Source organism: Pogona vitticeps, chromosome 3 (assembly GCF_051106095.1).
Source record: "Pogona vitticeps strain Pit_001003342236 chromosome 3, PviZW2.1, whole genome shotgun sequence".
In the NCBI taxonomy this organism is placed as follows: Eukaryota; Metazoa; Chordata; class Lepidosauria; order Squamata; family Agamidae; genus Pogona; species Pogona vitticeps.
In genome coordinates this window covers 54,003,526-54,018,383 of record NC_135785.1, presented here as the reverse complement: position 1 = coordinate 54,018,383, position 14,858 = coordinate 54,003,526, and the positions used below count along the sequence as shown (strand labels likewise).

The window sequence follows — 14,858 nt, the reverse complement described above, 5'->3', positions numbered from 1 at the left end:
TCCCCCCCCAAGGAGAGGGAGGAGAACAAGTAATATGGCATTGAAAATATACAATAACAAAGTAAGTTGAAGCCTTTGATTTATGAACAACCCCATTAAGCTGAAAATGAAATCCGAGTGAAAATATTTGGCCACAAGGAGTGGCAAGTTTTGCTTACCAGCCTGCTTCTTCAAAAACAAAACTGATTCTTAAACAGCAGGCTGGTTCAAGGCCAAAAGAGAGACAGAAAAAAAAATTGTTTTTGGAAAAAAACCCAGAGTGAAATACCTCTGGACAGGCTTTAAAGAGAGACTGAAATTTTGTGATTGCTGTTTAGCCTGGACGTTTCTCCCTAGACTGTATGGGACTCTGATAACAGAATCTTGTTGGGTTTTTGGAGAAGAAGTAATAAGCTTTTGGAGGCAAGAAAACGGACTGAGAATTGTCATTGAGACAATGTGGTCGACTGGACTGAGGAGCTAGAAAAACCAGGACTGGAGGTTTTTTTTCTTTTATTGAATCTTTGGATTAATGGAAAGAACATTAGATGGATTATAAGGATATCTACTAGAGAGACTGACCCCCTATGAATGCTGTTTAGTCGAGTTTTTTGGCTGGACTGTGTGGGACTCTGATAATATTGCCACGGTTGAATTTTAAATTTTAAAAGTTGATTTATATATTATAATATCTGTGTAGGGATGGGAGGAAGAACATGGGGAGGTTTATGATTGTGGGTTTGGTTTGCTGATAAAATAGTGGAAACTTTTGAAAGTTATTTGAGGGTTGGCCACTTTCGTCAAGGGTAATTATTTATACAGACCCTACTCATTGGAAAGATTGAAATGACCTCTAAAAAATTAAAATATCAAATGTTGGGACTTTATCTTTATCAAAACTTGAGCATAGTGGCACAAAAATCAGATAAAGACTACCATGCAAAAGATAATAACAGCAGGATTTCAGCAAGTAAATGAACGTCTTAGCCAGATAGAAGATCTGATGAAAGAGAAGTTATCAGATGTTAAGCAATAGTTAAAAGAAGCTGTACTAACTCCAGAACTGCTTTTATTGAGTGCAATACCAGGTAACATAGATGGGATAAAGAGTTTCTCAGTGAGCTATTTAGCTATTACAGTCAGAAAATGTTATATTAAAAATTGGACTGCTGTCCTGGATTCATCCTTCTCTTCCAAAAATTGGAAGAAAGCAGAGCTACGGAAACAAGAGGAGCTTACTGAGAAAATATGGGAAGTGACAGAAATGGATACTCTTTTAGGTGTGTTGAATAACTGTCCAAATCAAAAGGAAATTGAATGATGGGATGTATTTTACAAATGGCCTCAGTTCCCTGATAGTGTTGGAGTAACTTAGATTTAAATTAAAACATAACTGTTAAGTTGATAGCTGGAGGGTAATCAAATAGTAAAAAAAGCAGAAAGTTGATTTGTTATTGAAATATGAATAGATTGGATGATTGTATACTTTGTGTTCTCCTATCCATCTAATCCTTTCCCTTTCCCCCCACTTCCTTTTACCTTTTGTATTCCCTACCCTATTCCTAGTTGTAAAAAAAATAAATATTAAAAAAAATCATTGGAAGAGATGCTTGAGCCCTTAATAGAGATGGGGGTATTCATATACAAATATGAATGTCCCCGCACATGTGGCATTAACGAGGGTCCTGCCCCATGGAGCCAGACGGCAGGAGGCGGGAGGACAAGTCTCATTGCAAGGTCGGAGAGTGGCGAGTGGATTGCACGCTGCAGAGCCATTCGTAGAATCGTGGCGGATCAGTGAGTGGACCGTCCAGCCCCATGGGGCTGGACCCATCTGTGCAGGGATATTTGCCCTTAAGCTTATGATGCCTATCCTTATTTTTTCCTCCTTGAAATTCCAATGATGCAAAACATATTCTGAACACGAGCTTGTTTGGAGTTCGACAACAGCAAATAAACTGAAGCTCAGCCCGTATAGGATAGAGAAATTTATAGTAGATAGTCCTCCTAACTGGGTAGTAAGGGAATGATTAAATCAAATGCAGGTAGAAACAGAAAAAACAATATAATCAAAGTTGTAAAACTAAAACAATGATAATATTAAGATGGTATTGTGATTTCAAAAAACTTTAAAGCCACTTAAAATATCTACGATGTTATTTCATTAAAATCTGTCTCCATAGCCAGTGAGCTACCAAAAGCCTACCTGAATAAAAGGCCTTTGTCTGCATGCAGAAGGAAAACTTGGAGGGAAGGCAAGCTAATGTTTCTTGAAATAGAGTTTTGCAATCTGGAAACCGTCATTGAGAATACCCTTTCTTGCATTCCCCTCTAAATGTGTCTGTGAGGGTGACAGACTGAGAGAAGGGCTTCTTGAGCAGTTTTATAGGGAACAAAGCAATACTTTAGATAGTCTGAGCCCCAAAAATACGGAATATGGCAGCTATTAACAAGAACTAATGGAGGGAAAACATGGTATGAGGATTTAGGAATTGCATTGGCTTCTAGTTAGTCTGAGCACAATTCAGTGCTGTTTTTGACAGTGAGAGAGCTCCATGAGAGTCATTGTACAATGTTCCATTCCCATTGCATCAGAGGTCAAGAAGTGGCTACAAATAAATGTTTCGCATGTTGTGCCCCGTTTGTGGTGTTTGTATGAAATGTCTGCTAGAATGTGACTGAGTTTGTATGTTAGAATTTCTTGTTGGCACTTACTATATTTTAGTTTCATGTTAGCTACCTTGAGGACAATGGGATTACCAAGAGATGAGATAATGACCATTCTTCTGAATTACTTGAAGACTTGGAGGTGTTTCTTGTTCTATAAGAAGATGAAGTAACCAAATAAATGTAGCTGGATATAAGTATTTGAAGACTCAAAAGCATCCTGCACTGGAGCAAGAAGGAGAGTGGTGATGGAATGGCTAAATAATGTCTCCGAATAAAGAAATTTGGTCCTGGTTTTGAGTACAATGTTAACTTGTTGGATGACATACAGAAAAGCAATTAACCTTTGTAAGTCTGTAAAGGGAAAGAGATAAGAGAGACATAGCAATGGAGTAAAAGTAATTCTTTTAGAAAGCCTAGGTAGGAATGCTTTTTGAAAACTGTTTAGCATTGATCATTTGAGCTCCTTAATCATTTCCGGTTCCCGCCTTTATTCTTATTAACATACAGAGTTTGGGGTTTGTTTGTTTTTGTTCTTTTAAAATTTACTCTATTTTTTAAACTAGTAAAGATTTTACAAGTTATTATGAGAAGGATTCCCTTTTGTATCACAGAAGTGTTATGGAGTACTGTATAAACAATTTGTTTTGGCTATGAATAATAGCATAAGGAACAAAATGAGAGTGTGATTTCTTTGGTAAGGACAAAGAAAAATGTGGTACGTCATGGTTGTGGCAACTGTCCTTGATAAAATGTTCAAAAACATTGTTTAATGTAACTGTCAGTCAGAGCTAATCAGAAAACAACACCTTGGTATTCTGCACTATATCCTGTTTACCTTGTTATAGCCCCTGTAATAACATAGCAGCTGTTGCTCTTCCCAAACCGTCTATATAGGTTTTTAAAAAAATGATTTTAAACTTCAGATGCTTGTTTCTAAAACCCATAATCTTTATTTTCTTTTTAATGTCACATTTTAAAGGGTTGATAAACTTCTCTCAATGGGATTCCCCTCTCACCAGTTCTTACATTTTGTAAGATTACCTCTAGTAACACTGATGATAATATAGTTTGGCTGGAATCTTGATATTTGTTATGAATGTAGACGGCAAACATCCTAGTATTCTGTTGTTTCTTGTTGGCAATTAATGAATTACTGCTGGAATTCTTAGGGACAATCTGGCTTGGCACATGCTTGTGAATCCCAGTGGGGACTCATTAACTGCCAGCTAGAAATGGCTGAATGTTAAGCTGCTTACCTTCCACATGCATAAAAAAATAACAGAATTTCAGATTTTGATTCAATGCCATATTTAAATATAATTAACATAGCAGCAGTAAAATCAGAAGTATCTAATCATCCAAGTACCAAACACTTAATTTTGGTGATGCTGAAGAATTACAAGTATTTTTTTACCTCTGCATTCAAGGCCGTTAAAATGCAAGTAGATAAATTCATGCTCTGCTGGTCTTTAAAGAGTTGTGCTTTATGCTGCCTTTCACTGAAACGTGTCCGCTGTGTCTTTACCATTCTATTCCAGAACTATAGTTTTAACATAAGTTATTTAAATTTGAAGGTTATGTTTTAAAAAGGCAATGTCTTCCTGAGATATCTTAAATATAGCTGTGCAAAATTGACTTTACCAATATATTCATTTTTCTCTTTTATTAAGATGGTTCAAACTTTAACATTGTGACTGCTGTCTAGTCTGCAAAATTGCACATTTTTCAGGGGGACTGGAAAATCAATCTTGTATGTGTTTACCCTAAATACATCTCATTGTATTCAGTGGGGATTATTCCCTTCTGTATTTAGGATAGCAGCCTTATTATATATGTAAGGCGGTGGCATCAGTACATCCATAGTTTGGATTATGCATCACAGTTACACTGTAAGATTCTGTTGGAAATGCTTTTATATGTATATGTTTCATACAGTTCATACTTCAGACCTTCAAAGTATTATTTCAAAATATAATTTAAAACATGATAGACATGCTGAAATACTTTCTTTTTGTTAAACTGAAACTGAAAGTGACAGATTATTTTTATCTATTTAGACAAAGCCTGAAGAGGGAGGAGGGTGAGTAGTAAAATTTGAACATTGGGAAGGCAGTCTGAACTGCTTGGTTCAAGAAGGTAGACAGCCTGGTGGGTGAATGAATGTTACTTGACATTCAGGCAGTTTGAAATACTTCTTTCGTAGTACCTTACAAAAAGAGATGATATTAACTCGATTTTGCACATTAGATGGATTCAGAATTGGTAGAAACTGTCTTGCATGGCACTGTGATGATCAAGAGAAATATTTTCCCTGGAAGGGCTGTCATTGTATGAACAAAACTGATGACCTGGAAAATCATATCTATGCCATATGAATGCTGTTCTACCTTGTGTTATTATGCACATTGTGAGTTTTGAATCCATCACATTTAGGATCCTTGGGATGGGGGTAAAAGTTCTTACAGAAGATTGAACATTCAGTGGATGTTGGGATTTATTCTTCAACCTTACTCCTGAACTTGAGATAGCTCAGTGGTTTAGGCAGATGGCCTAGGAGCCAGATATTGGGAATTTGGCACCATACTGTGCCTCCTTGATAGGGGCTGGACTTGATGCATAGGGTCCCTTCCAACTCTGCAGTTCTAAGAGGATAATGGTGATGATATATAAATTATTATAGTGGAGGAGGGGAAGAGAAGACAATGAGAAGGAGCATGCTGATTAGTGCATTACATAAAAGAAAAAGCCTTAAAAGGTGAGAGTGCACTGAGGAAGTACGTATTTCAAAAGGACTCAAGAAAGTATATTCGCGAAGGCGGCACTTCCAAGCCAACTACACCAGAGCACAGGTTGTTGTCCTCTGAAGATGCCGGCCACAGAGACTGGCGAAACGTCAGGAAGAACAACCTTCAGAACACTGCCAAAGAGCTCGAAAAACCCAGAACGACTCAAGAAAGCATTGTTTGAAGTTCTGTACAGTAATATGTCATTGTTCTTATATCTTGTTGCTTTCAGAAGTATTATTCTGATTTGCTTCTTTTCTAGAGATACATACTCTTCACCAAATATGTAAGAGGTTACTTCAGATGCTTTCAAATTAAAATCTAGCTTCAATTTCATACTAGTGCATTTGTATTAAAAAACCTGAATTCCTTGATTAAAAAGGAAGATGAGTCATTATTAGGTTGTGGTTAGGTGTTGCATGTTCTCAGTAGGGGTGGGATATTTGGATTTTTTTTTTACTATTATTTATTTTTTTATTTAAAATATTTTTACACTGCCTTCCTTCTTAAAAAGGACCAAAGGCAGCTTACATCCTTGAAAGACAATATTTAAAGTGGAAAATGGTGAGTATGCAGCAGTGGTTTATGTCATTAAAAGACAGTATTTAAAGCTAAGAACAATGAGTATAAGGAGGCACTTTGCATAATTAAAATGCAGTATTAAAACTAAAACAATAAGTATGCAAATGCTAAAAGGGAATAAACAAACACCACTCTGAGAGATGGTAAACACAAGCAGTCAGAGCAGTAATACAGTGGTGCCTCGCTTAACGAGCGCTTCGTTTAACGATGAATTTGCTTAGCGATGACTTTTTCGGAGCATTTTTGCACTCCGTTTAACGATGTTTTCCTATGGGTGATTTTCACTTAGCGCATAACGATTAGGTTTTTGGGTCCCCTGTTTCGCTTAACGATGGTTTAAACAGCCTCCTGTTTGCTGTTTTTTAAATGTTATAAAGTTAAAGTTTACTGTGTAAAATGTTTAAAATCATAAAGTGCACTTAATAAACCCTTTGTTAACCAAATTTGACTTTGTTCTGACTCTTTTTTAATTTGTTGAATTCCCCCCCCCCATTGAGATACATTGAATGGGTTTCAATGCATTTCAATTGGGGAACCGCGTTTCGCTTAGTGATGTTTCCTATGGCGATTTTCGCTTAAGGACGGCAGTTCGTTCCTATTGGAACGGATTATCTGGTTTTCAATGCATTTCAATGGGAAACCGCATTTCGCTTAGCAATGTTTTCCCATAGCGATGATTTTTTTGGAACCAATTAAAATCGTTAAGCGAAGCACCACTGTATTTAACAATCCATCTAAAGGTTACTAATGTAGCCAGCCATGATGTGGCCGCTCACTCATGTAGGCCGCCACTGAGGGAAAGCTTGCCTGAAGAGAAAGGTCTTGGCTTCCTTTCAGAAGGACAGCAAAGATGGGGCTAGTCTGGCCTCCTGAGGAAGGGAGGTCCAAAGTTCGGGAGCAACAACAGGGGAGACTCTCACCCTTGTCCCTATCAGAAGTACCTGTAAAGATGGTGGGACCTAGAGAAAGGCCTCACCTGATGATCTTAACCCAAGCCAACTCATAGTGGGAGACACAGTCTTTGAGGTGGCCATTTAGAGCTTTATAAGTTAAAACCAACACTTTGAATTTTGCCCAGAAACTAATTGGCAGCCAGTGGAGCTGCCAGTTAGTAGCCAGCCCCAGTCAACAATCTGGCTGCTGCATTTTGGACTGGCTGAAGTTTCCTGACACTTTACATTGGCAGCTCTATGTAGAGCGAGTTACAGTAATCCAGCTGGGAGGTAATTAGGGTGTGTATGACATGGCCAGATCAGATACCTCCAGAAATGGACTACAAATCTCATAGTTCTCCATTGTGCCTAACTTAGCTTCACAACCTTCCATTTGAGGACTTTCTCCTGGTGAACCACATTTAGGCATCTGTGAGGTTGTCTGTCCCTCAGGTGGAACACTCACAATTGGGAATTGTGAAATCTGTAGTTCAATGCCCCCTCCTCCAATCTCATCTCTACTACAACTGCAAAGAAAGAAAGATCAAAAGAGGTTGCTCTGTTTTCTTTTGAACCTGCTAAGACTCCAAAGACAGGTTTATGGGTGGGGATCACAAGATTGCTCCCCCTTTACTGCATAAGAAAACATTCTGCAGGAGATAGGGCTTACAGCCTAATTTCTCTATTTTCTACTTTTTTGTGTGCCAGAAATTATATACCGTATATATTCCATCAAATGAGTGAACCATAGACATGAAATTAAGTTTTCTCTTAATTTCATTTTTTTAGAGCTTGGTTTCCAACACTGATCAGTTATTTCCTTTATTTAAGCAGTTTCCCTCAAGTGATGCTTTGTGAAATATCACACATTTCTTTCTTGATTGACAACTCTGGCTTCACTTCTGTTTGCATTATATGTTGTGGCTTAAAACATATCTGCAGCTGATGGCAGTATAAGGAGATTCTGTCAGTCACTTTTCCAGTGATAAGCAATGTGGTCCTTATTTGTGGAGGTGTCAATGCCATAGTGAGTATTTGAAACATACAGCTTGACCAGTCATTTCAACCAGGGCCTATTGAGTTTTCCTAGCGCTCAGCAGCAAATGAAGGTGTCCTGTTGGGTTGCTCTTCTGATTTACTCATGTTCTGTTTCTATTGAAACACCAGAGGCCTTTTATTTGAGTTTGTGAATAAGCTTCTTTCAGACACAAGTACCAATTTAAAGCCTCTGCTTTCTTTGGGCAGAATGCAAGAACAGCAATGACATTTTCTGTTCATATATGGTCTTTTAAAGGCAATTAATGTTGTTTTCTTTAAAAGAGAAGAGAAAGCAATAACAATGAAGGTAAATATAAATCTTGTTAAATGCAGCACATGATGGTATTCCAGGTGATTACATCAAATGTGAGAATATGAATTAGTTCAGTTCTTCCATATCAGTGACCACAGTGAGGTATTGTAGTGATACTGATAAATAATTGGTGTCTTATAGCATAGGTAGGATTTAGTATTATTCAAGGATTGATCCAAACATCGTAACTTTTTGACATATTCAGGTTTTTGTGAATAAACCTATTGCACGACTGGAAGAAAGATTTGTATTAGGTAGGTTTATGTGAAAGGGCATTCAGGTTGATTGCTGTTTCCCATCACGTGACCATGCAATAGTAAATTTGTGTTGTACATGTTATAAGTCATAGAGGCGTGAGTAATATTTCAGCAAGTGCATACTGCGAGATTAACATAACAATAGGCCATAACAATTTTAGAATGTGTTGAGAAGAATCAGAGAGGCGTTAGTGCTTTTATTTTGCCTGGCATATGCACATGTTGCCAGACAATGTCCATCTGTTTATCCACACTTCACAGATCTATTCATAATCCAGATCACAGATCTACTTTCATTATTTTTGTGCTTTAAAGAGAATACGGGAATAAATCCCTACCTGAAAGTAATTACAGTATATTGCCAAAACAGACACATAGAAGCCCACAGGGAAAAGGAGTCAGCAGTTAAACAAGGGAATCATACTGAACTTATTTCATGTACTTAGAATTAGTTACGGTGTATGGTATTGCCAACAAGTAGTCATGACTGAGGCATCTTAAATTTTTTTATGGCAAAAGCTTTTGTGGACTAGTGGCATTTCATCCAGGTTTTACAGTGGTTGATAAACTTTCATAGGGTTTACCCATGTGCTGACACAATTTTTCATTGATATAGAGAAAATGTCTGAGTATTTGTCAAATCTTGAAGTATGGCTATGTTATAAGACTAGAGAAATAAGGAGAGACAGAAGCCATGGGGAGTTTTGAAGGCAAGTAGTTTGTTGGCAGATTAGCAATAGACTGGAAAGCACTGTAAGGATTTTAACAAGGGATGTTATGTGACAGTGGTAGAGATTAATCATTTTAACAGCATAGTGATGAACAAATAAGAATGGATCTAATTGTCAGTAGGACATCAGAGAAGAGGTGAGTTTAGTAATCAGGTGATGTTACAAAGCCATGTTTTTGTGGAGGTGTTAGAGAGAAAAAGATATATTTCTGGGATGTGAAGACAGAAGTAAAATGTTTTCCACAACTGCCTGAAAATAGGGTGGGCAGGGGGAAGGAATTTGTGAGAAAATGAAAAATTTTATGTCTGTGGAACTGATAGATGTTATGCAGTCAGTAAATAAAAGTAAAGAGAAAAGGTCTTTGAAAGGAACATGAAAAGTTACAGCTTGGATGGATTGTACTTCAAATAATGGTACAACATCCAAAGATACGTATTGGAGGGTGTTTCGAGATAAGCCATAAGCTTCTCTACAGACAGTATTTTATACCATAGAACAGTAGAAGGCTAAGAACAAATTGTCCTTTGTAGAGAAAAGGTAGACAGAGTAAAAAGCTTCTCCCCATAAATACACTGAAAAAATTATTAGATTTAGCTGGGAGCAAAATGATGGTGGTCCAGATGGTCAGAATTCTGGGTTGTGAGATGCGGCATTTATTTGTTTGTTTGTTTGTTTGTACTGGAATCCTGAAATCCAGAAAAGTATGTGAGAAAGGCGTTTATTCATTTAGAATCAAAGAACTTAACTTAAAAACTCCCCCCAGAAATAAATTAACTCAGTTGGTCCTTGCTAGGGCAAAGGAGAACTTAGGGTTTTTTGAAGAAAATGTTACAGTGCATATTAGAGTACAGTGGCTAAAATCATGTTGTTTGGAGTAAGCCAAATCATAATGTTCAGCTTGTTTCTTGCTGGTAAAAAAAGAACCTTGCCACAATTCTCAGTGTGCACGCTCAGCAAGACAGCGTGTGTGCACACCTCCAAGAATCATTGGAGGGGTAGTTTGTTTATCAGAGAGAAAATGGCTGAAAGTTACAATTCAGTTTATGCTAAGCAACAGGATTTCTGCCATCATTGTGCCGTGCACAATGATTCGACTGACTGCACCATGTGCAGAAGTATTAACCTAATGTGAAATTCTGTAGATGGGAAGGCGTAGCATAGGACGTTCGTTGTATTCGCAGAAACTTTTATCTTAAATATCCTTTAAAATACCAACTGAATTAATACAGTGGATACTATTGATGTGCATCTTTGAGCCATGGTTAAACAATCACAGTTAAGCCATGAAATGTATATTTTCTTTTGCTTAAATCCATAAAATCACAGATTTAGATAGTGCCTTGCAGAGTCTGTAACAGTCGTTCTTAAACATGGAGTGTGAGATACTTTGGGGTTGCAATCTTGAAAGCCCTAGCCACCATAGCCAATAGTCAGGGCTTCTGGAAGTTTCAATCCAGGAATTTGGAGCCCTAAATTTGAGAACGACCTGTCTGTTTAGATACCCCAGTGTCCCTCCACTGATTTTAACCTGTTAAGGTTTCCTACTAATCAAACTCTAAATCATTTTTTAAAGAAAAGCTTTTTATTTGTTGTTCAATCGGTCCCATGTTTAAAGTAGTTACAGATATGACTATAGCTAGTTATGATTAAGAGCTATCAGAAAGAATAGGGTGAATTTGTATAGAAGAATAGAGGACATAGTAAACCAGACAGTGATAACCTTTACATTCCTGGTGTTTGAGAGAATAACCATCACAATTGGCTATGCTGGTTGTGGTTCCTAAGAGATGGTCCAAAACAGCTGGAGGATCAGATGCTCTCTACCTCTTGATTAAAGGATTAGGATGGTGATGTCTGCACTGGCTAATGCCAGATTTGTTTTAGTTAGTAGTCTAACTGGGTAAAAAATAAGTGATTTCAATCCATTAAAGGCACTGTGGATTAAATTCCTTGTGCTAGACTACTTCTGTGAAAAACTTTATCAAAAGTCAGAGGTATTTCACTGGTGTTGTATGTATGTTGGCTCTTAGCCTCTCCCCTCCCTTTCTGCCCCCCCCCCGCCAAATAGATAGGTCAGTAGTATGTGCTGGAGTGTGGAAGCTACTCCAGCATCATATGGTCATATATAATTTTGCAGAGAACCTAAATCCAACCTTAGAATTTCCTATAATCTGTGCCATCCTGTTTCATACAGTCCCATCTCATAGTTGTCCTTTCTCTGCAGTGCTCTATGCCCCGGTCTCTGTGGCTGGGCTGCTCCAGCCTGGCGGACAGTATGCCCTCGCTTCGATGCCTCTATAACCCAGGGACTGGCGCACTCACAGCTTTCCAGGTACTCTCTCACTCTGTCTCTGCTTGTGCTTGTGCCTGCTTTCATTAACACCCTATCATGATGATTATGTTATTGTTTGTTCAATAATTGTGCTTCCTTCATCTCATTTAAGCTATTAGATACCATCTTCATCTTGCATAGATTCACAGCTGACCGCTAAAACAAAACCATCACACATAATTGGATGCTACTTGCTTAAGCCTGTTGATAATGCTTGACCAAAAGGGCAATGCAATTTTGATCTGGATGTACTTACAGTAACATATAGTACTTACAGTAACTAACAGATCTGGATGTACTTAAGGTATCACTGCCCTTGCCTTTAATGTTCTGGAATTGCTAAAGGGAATGTATTTGATTGTTAAATTGGGACAGTGATGCTATGAGAGCTAGTGTCTTGCCTTTAAACCATTTGGGCCCTTGGCTTATTGCTATATGCTATTGCTTTTCTCTTTTTGAAGCTAGCTGCAAGAAAAAGTGGTAACATTGTGGAAGAAAGCAGGGAGAGGCCAGAAATGTGAGCATAGCAGTGTTGCATGTTGTGCTTTTTATTTCCTGCTATTTGCCACCCCTGTTGCACCTTGTGAATTGTTCCAGGACTTTCGTACTTCTTGGGTCTGTCTGAGACTCAGGGGGCGTCTCCTTGCTAAGGAGCCAAAAGTCTGTAATACCAGCTTGCCTTTGCTTTGTTACCATTGTATTATTCTGAAAACAGCAGTTGGAAACTTTATAGTCTTACTAAAATACTGAGCAAGTACTGATGGAAAGTATGAACTTCACATTTAATCTTAAGATCCTGGTTTTTATCTGCCCGGAGAAAGGAATCCTGCAGATGAAGCATTGGTTGTCATGCTAGTCATGAAGTATGTCACTTGTTCGCTTGGTCATTATTAGATGGATTAGAGCCAGTTTCCCCAAACTGTCATATGATGTCAATTCTTATTATCCCACACAGCATGACCACTTTCTGTGTTGATGGTAATGAAGGGAGTTTTAGTCAGCACTTAGAGGGAGCAGCTTGTGAGAGATGGTATTAGCGATATGATTGTATTAAAAATCAGGCAGTCCTAGAATTGAGCTATCTTTGATCCGGTACTATAAGATGAAATCTGCAAATAAATCCCCCCTCCCAATCCGGCAGCTTTCTTGTCTGCTTATTTATTCAGAGTATTTGTGTCTAGATTCCTTATCCAATAGCTAATAATAAATTTCCACCATCTCACCAAACTAAAGTAACCCTGAAAATTTCAACAGAATATTAGCATATTAAATATAACAGCAGGTAATCAAAAATATCAACATCGGTTGCAGAAACATTCATTAAAACCCACTTTCAGATCAGCAGACCTAAGTGCTCGGTGGACCAGTATAAGTTTTCACTGCTTGCTTAAAAAAACGTGCAGTGGTGGGAGTTACATAGGTCTTCATTAGGAGGATGTTTTCAGAAGTCTGGCACAACTGAAAAGATGCTCTCTTTCTCACATCCAGTTCACATATTCTTATGATACACAGAAAACTGTTGGAATGCCAGAAGCCACTGGCAATGGTGCGGCTAAAAAATATTGTAAATAAATAAATAAATAAATAAATTCATAGGAACAGTGGTGACCATCATTTGTTCAAGGAAAAAGCGAGCAAGTTGTGGTTCTTTCACTGTTGCTGAACTGAAACTGCTATCATTCTTGAGGAGTGGTTGTGCTGGCTGGAACCTATAAAAGTTGCAGGCCAGGAAGAGCTGGAGGTCTACAAATTTAACTTTCTTGGTTTAGGTTTATAAACTCCCACCCCAAACTCCTTAGGGTTTTGGCTTTACAAATAGAGGGAGACAGATTGGAGCAAATACGCCTGATGTTTTGTGACAGTGTCAGTTCATAAATTTTTCCTGTTATGATTAATTTAGATTTCTAGGCTGAACATTTGACACTTACTGTGATTTTAAAGTCCCCTAAATAGCATATGTTAGCAGCAAGTGAACTGCCGTCTTGGAGAACAGGGTTTGTTCTAGGGAAGTGCCCATTCAAGATGTCCATGTTAGAAAGAGAGGTATATGTTTTACTGAAGAGTTTTTTTTTAAAAAAATAAAATAAAATGAATGTTTATTATGAATCAGTATTAAGTGGCTCCCCCCCCCCAAAAAAATAGTTTTGCCATATCACTGGGACAATTATATTAAATCTATAACCTATATGTATCTAAAATCTTTTCAATATTTAATTAATACACGGAAACAATAGCTTGGTCTAATTTCCACAAACCTAACTTGCCTTTTTCAAATCACTGAATTAAAGGTATGTGTGAAGTATCTTGATGACTGTTTAGGGATAGCTAAAAGGAGGATTTTCTAAATGTAAGCAGTGTGAAGACCTGAATGACTGTATATATACATGCCCACAGTAAAAACAAGTATGGTTTCCTGCTTCAAAACAATAGAGAAACTTCATAGCTAATCCAACATGTTCCTTATATTAGTGATCATTATTTGGCCAAGAACAAGAAATTAAGTCAAATCAGGTGTTCTTGGCCAAAAAATTTCAAACCTTGCTTCTTGCCTAAACTGATGTGAAAATAATGCTGATGCATCTTGGAACCTTTTTGCACCAATTCTTCTAGTTGGCTATTCTTTGATGCTTGGGACCCATTGGAAACCTTTGCTAAATGCTGTTTGCTCTCAACTTGGCTACATGACAGACAGATAATTTCATTGTAAGCCAGCAACTCAGAATAGTACTTCAAATATAGTACAGTGGTGCCTCGCATTACGATGTTAATTCGTTCCAGCGAAATCACTGTAGAACAAAAACATTGTAAAGCGAAATTAAAAAGCCCATAGAAATGCATTAAAACCTGTTTAATGCGTTCCTGTGGGCTTGAAACTCACCATCCAGCGAAGATCCTCCATAGCGTGGCCATTTCCGCTGCCTGTGCGGCAAGGAATCCGTCCCAGAAAACAGCGGGGGGCCATTTTGAAACCACCGATCAGCTGTTTTAAAATCATCGTTTTGCGAGAATCGGTTCCCGAAGCAGGGAACCAATCATTGCAAAGCGAAAAAAAAACCATTCAGACCATTGTTTTGCGATCACAATTGCGATCGCAAAAAGATCGTTGTAATGCGGTTTCGTCGTTAAACGGGGCGCCCTTCTTGCGAGGCACCACTGTATATTGTCCTCCATGTAGCTTTGTGAATGCTGGTTCAAAAATGGACACAACCCCAGTGTTGTAGCTGCTCACGTAGAAAGTCCC

General features: G+C 38.0%; 1 protein-coding gene across 8 annotated transcripts in view; it reads left to right on the top strand.

The window, feature by feature from the left end:
* The window catches only part of BTRC (beta-transducin repeat containing E3 ubiquitin protein ligase), a 204,153-nt gene that overhangs the window by 44,677 nt on the left and 144,618 nt on the right, over positions 1-14,858 (top strand). For 4 of the 8 annotated variants that reach the window (XM_020790752.3, XM_020790754.3, XM_020790753.3 and 1 more), the window contains one exon: positions 11,510-11,617. The exons of the other annotated variants lie outside the window; for them this stretch is intronic. In XM_020790752.3, the coding sequence (XP_020646411.1) occupies positions 11,510-11,617 (108 nt within the window). The remainder of the gene's footprint in view (positions 1-11,509; positions 11,618-14,858) is intronic. 8 annotated transcript variants of the gene reach the window in all.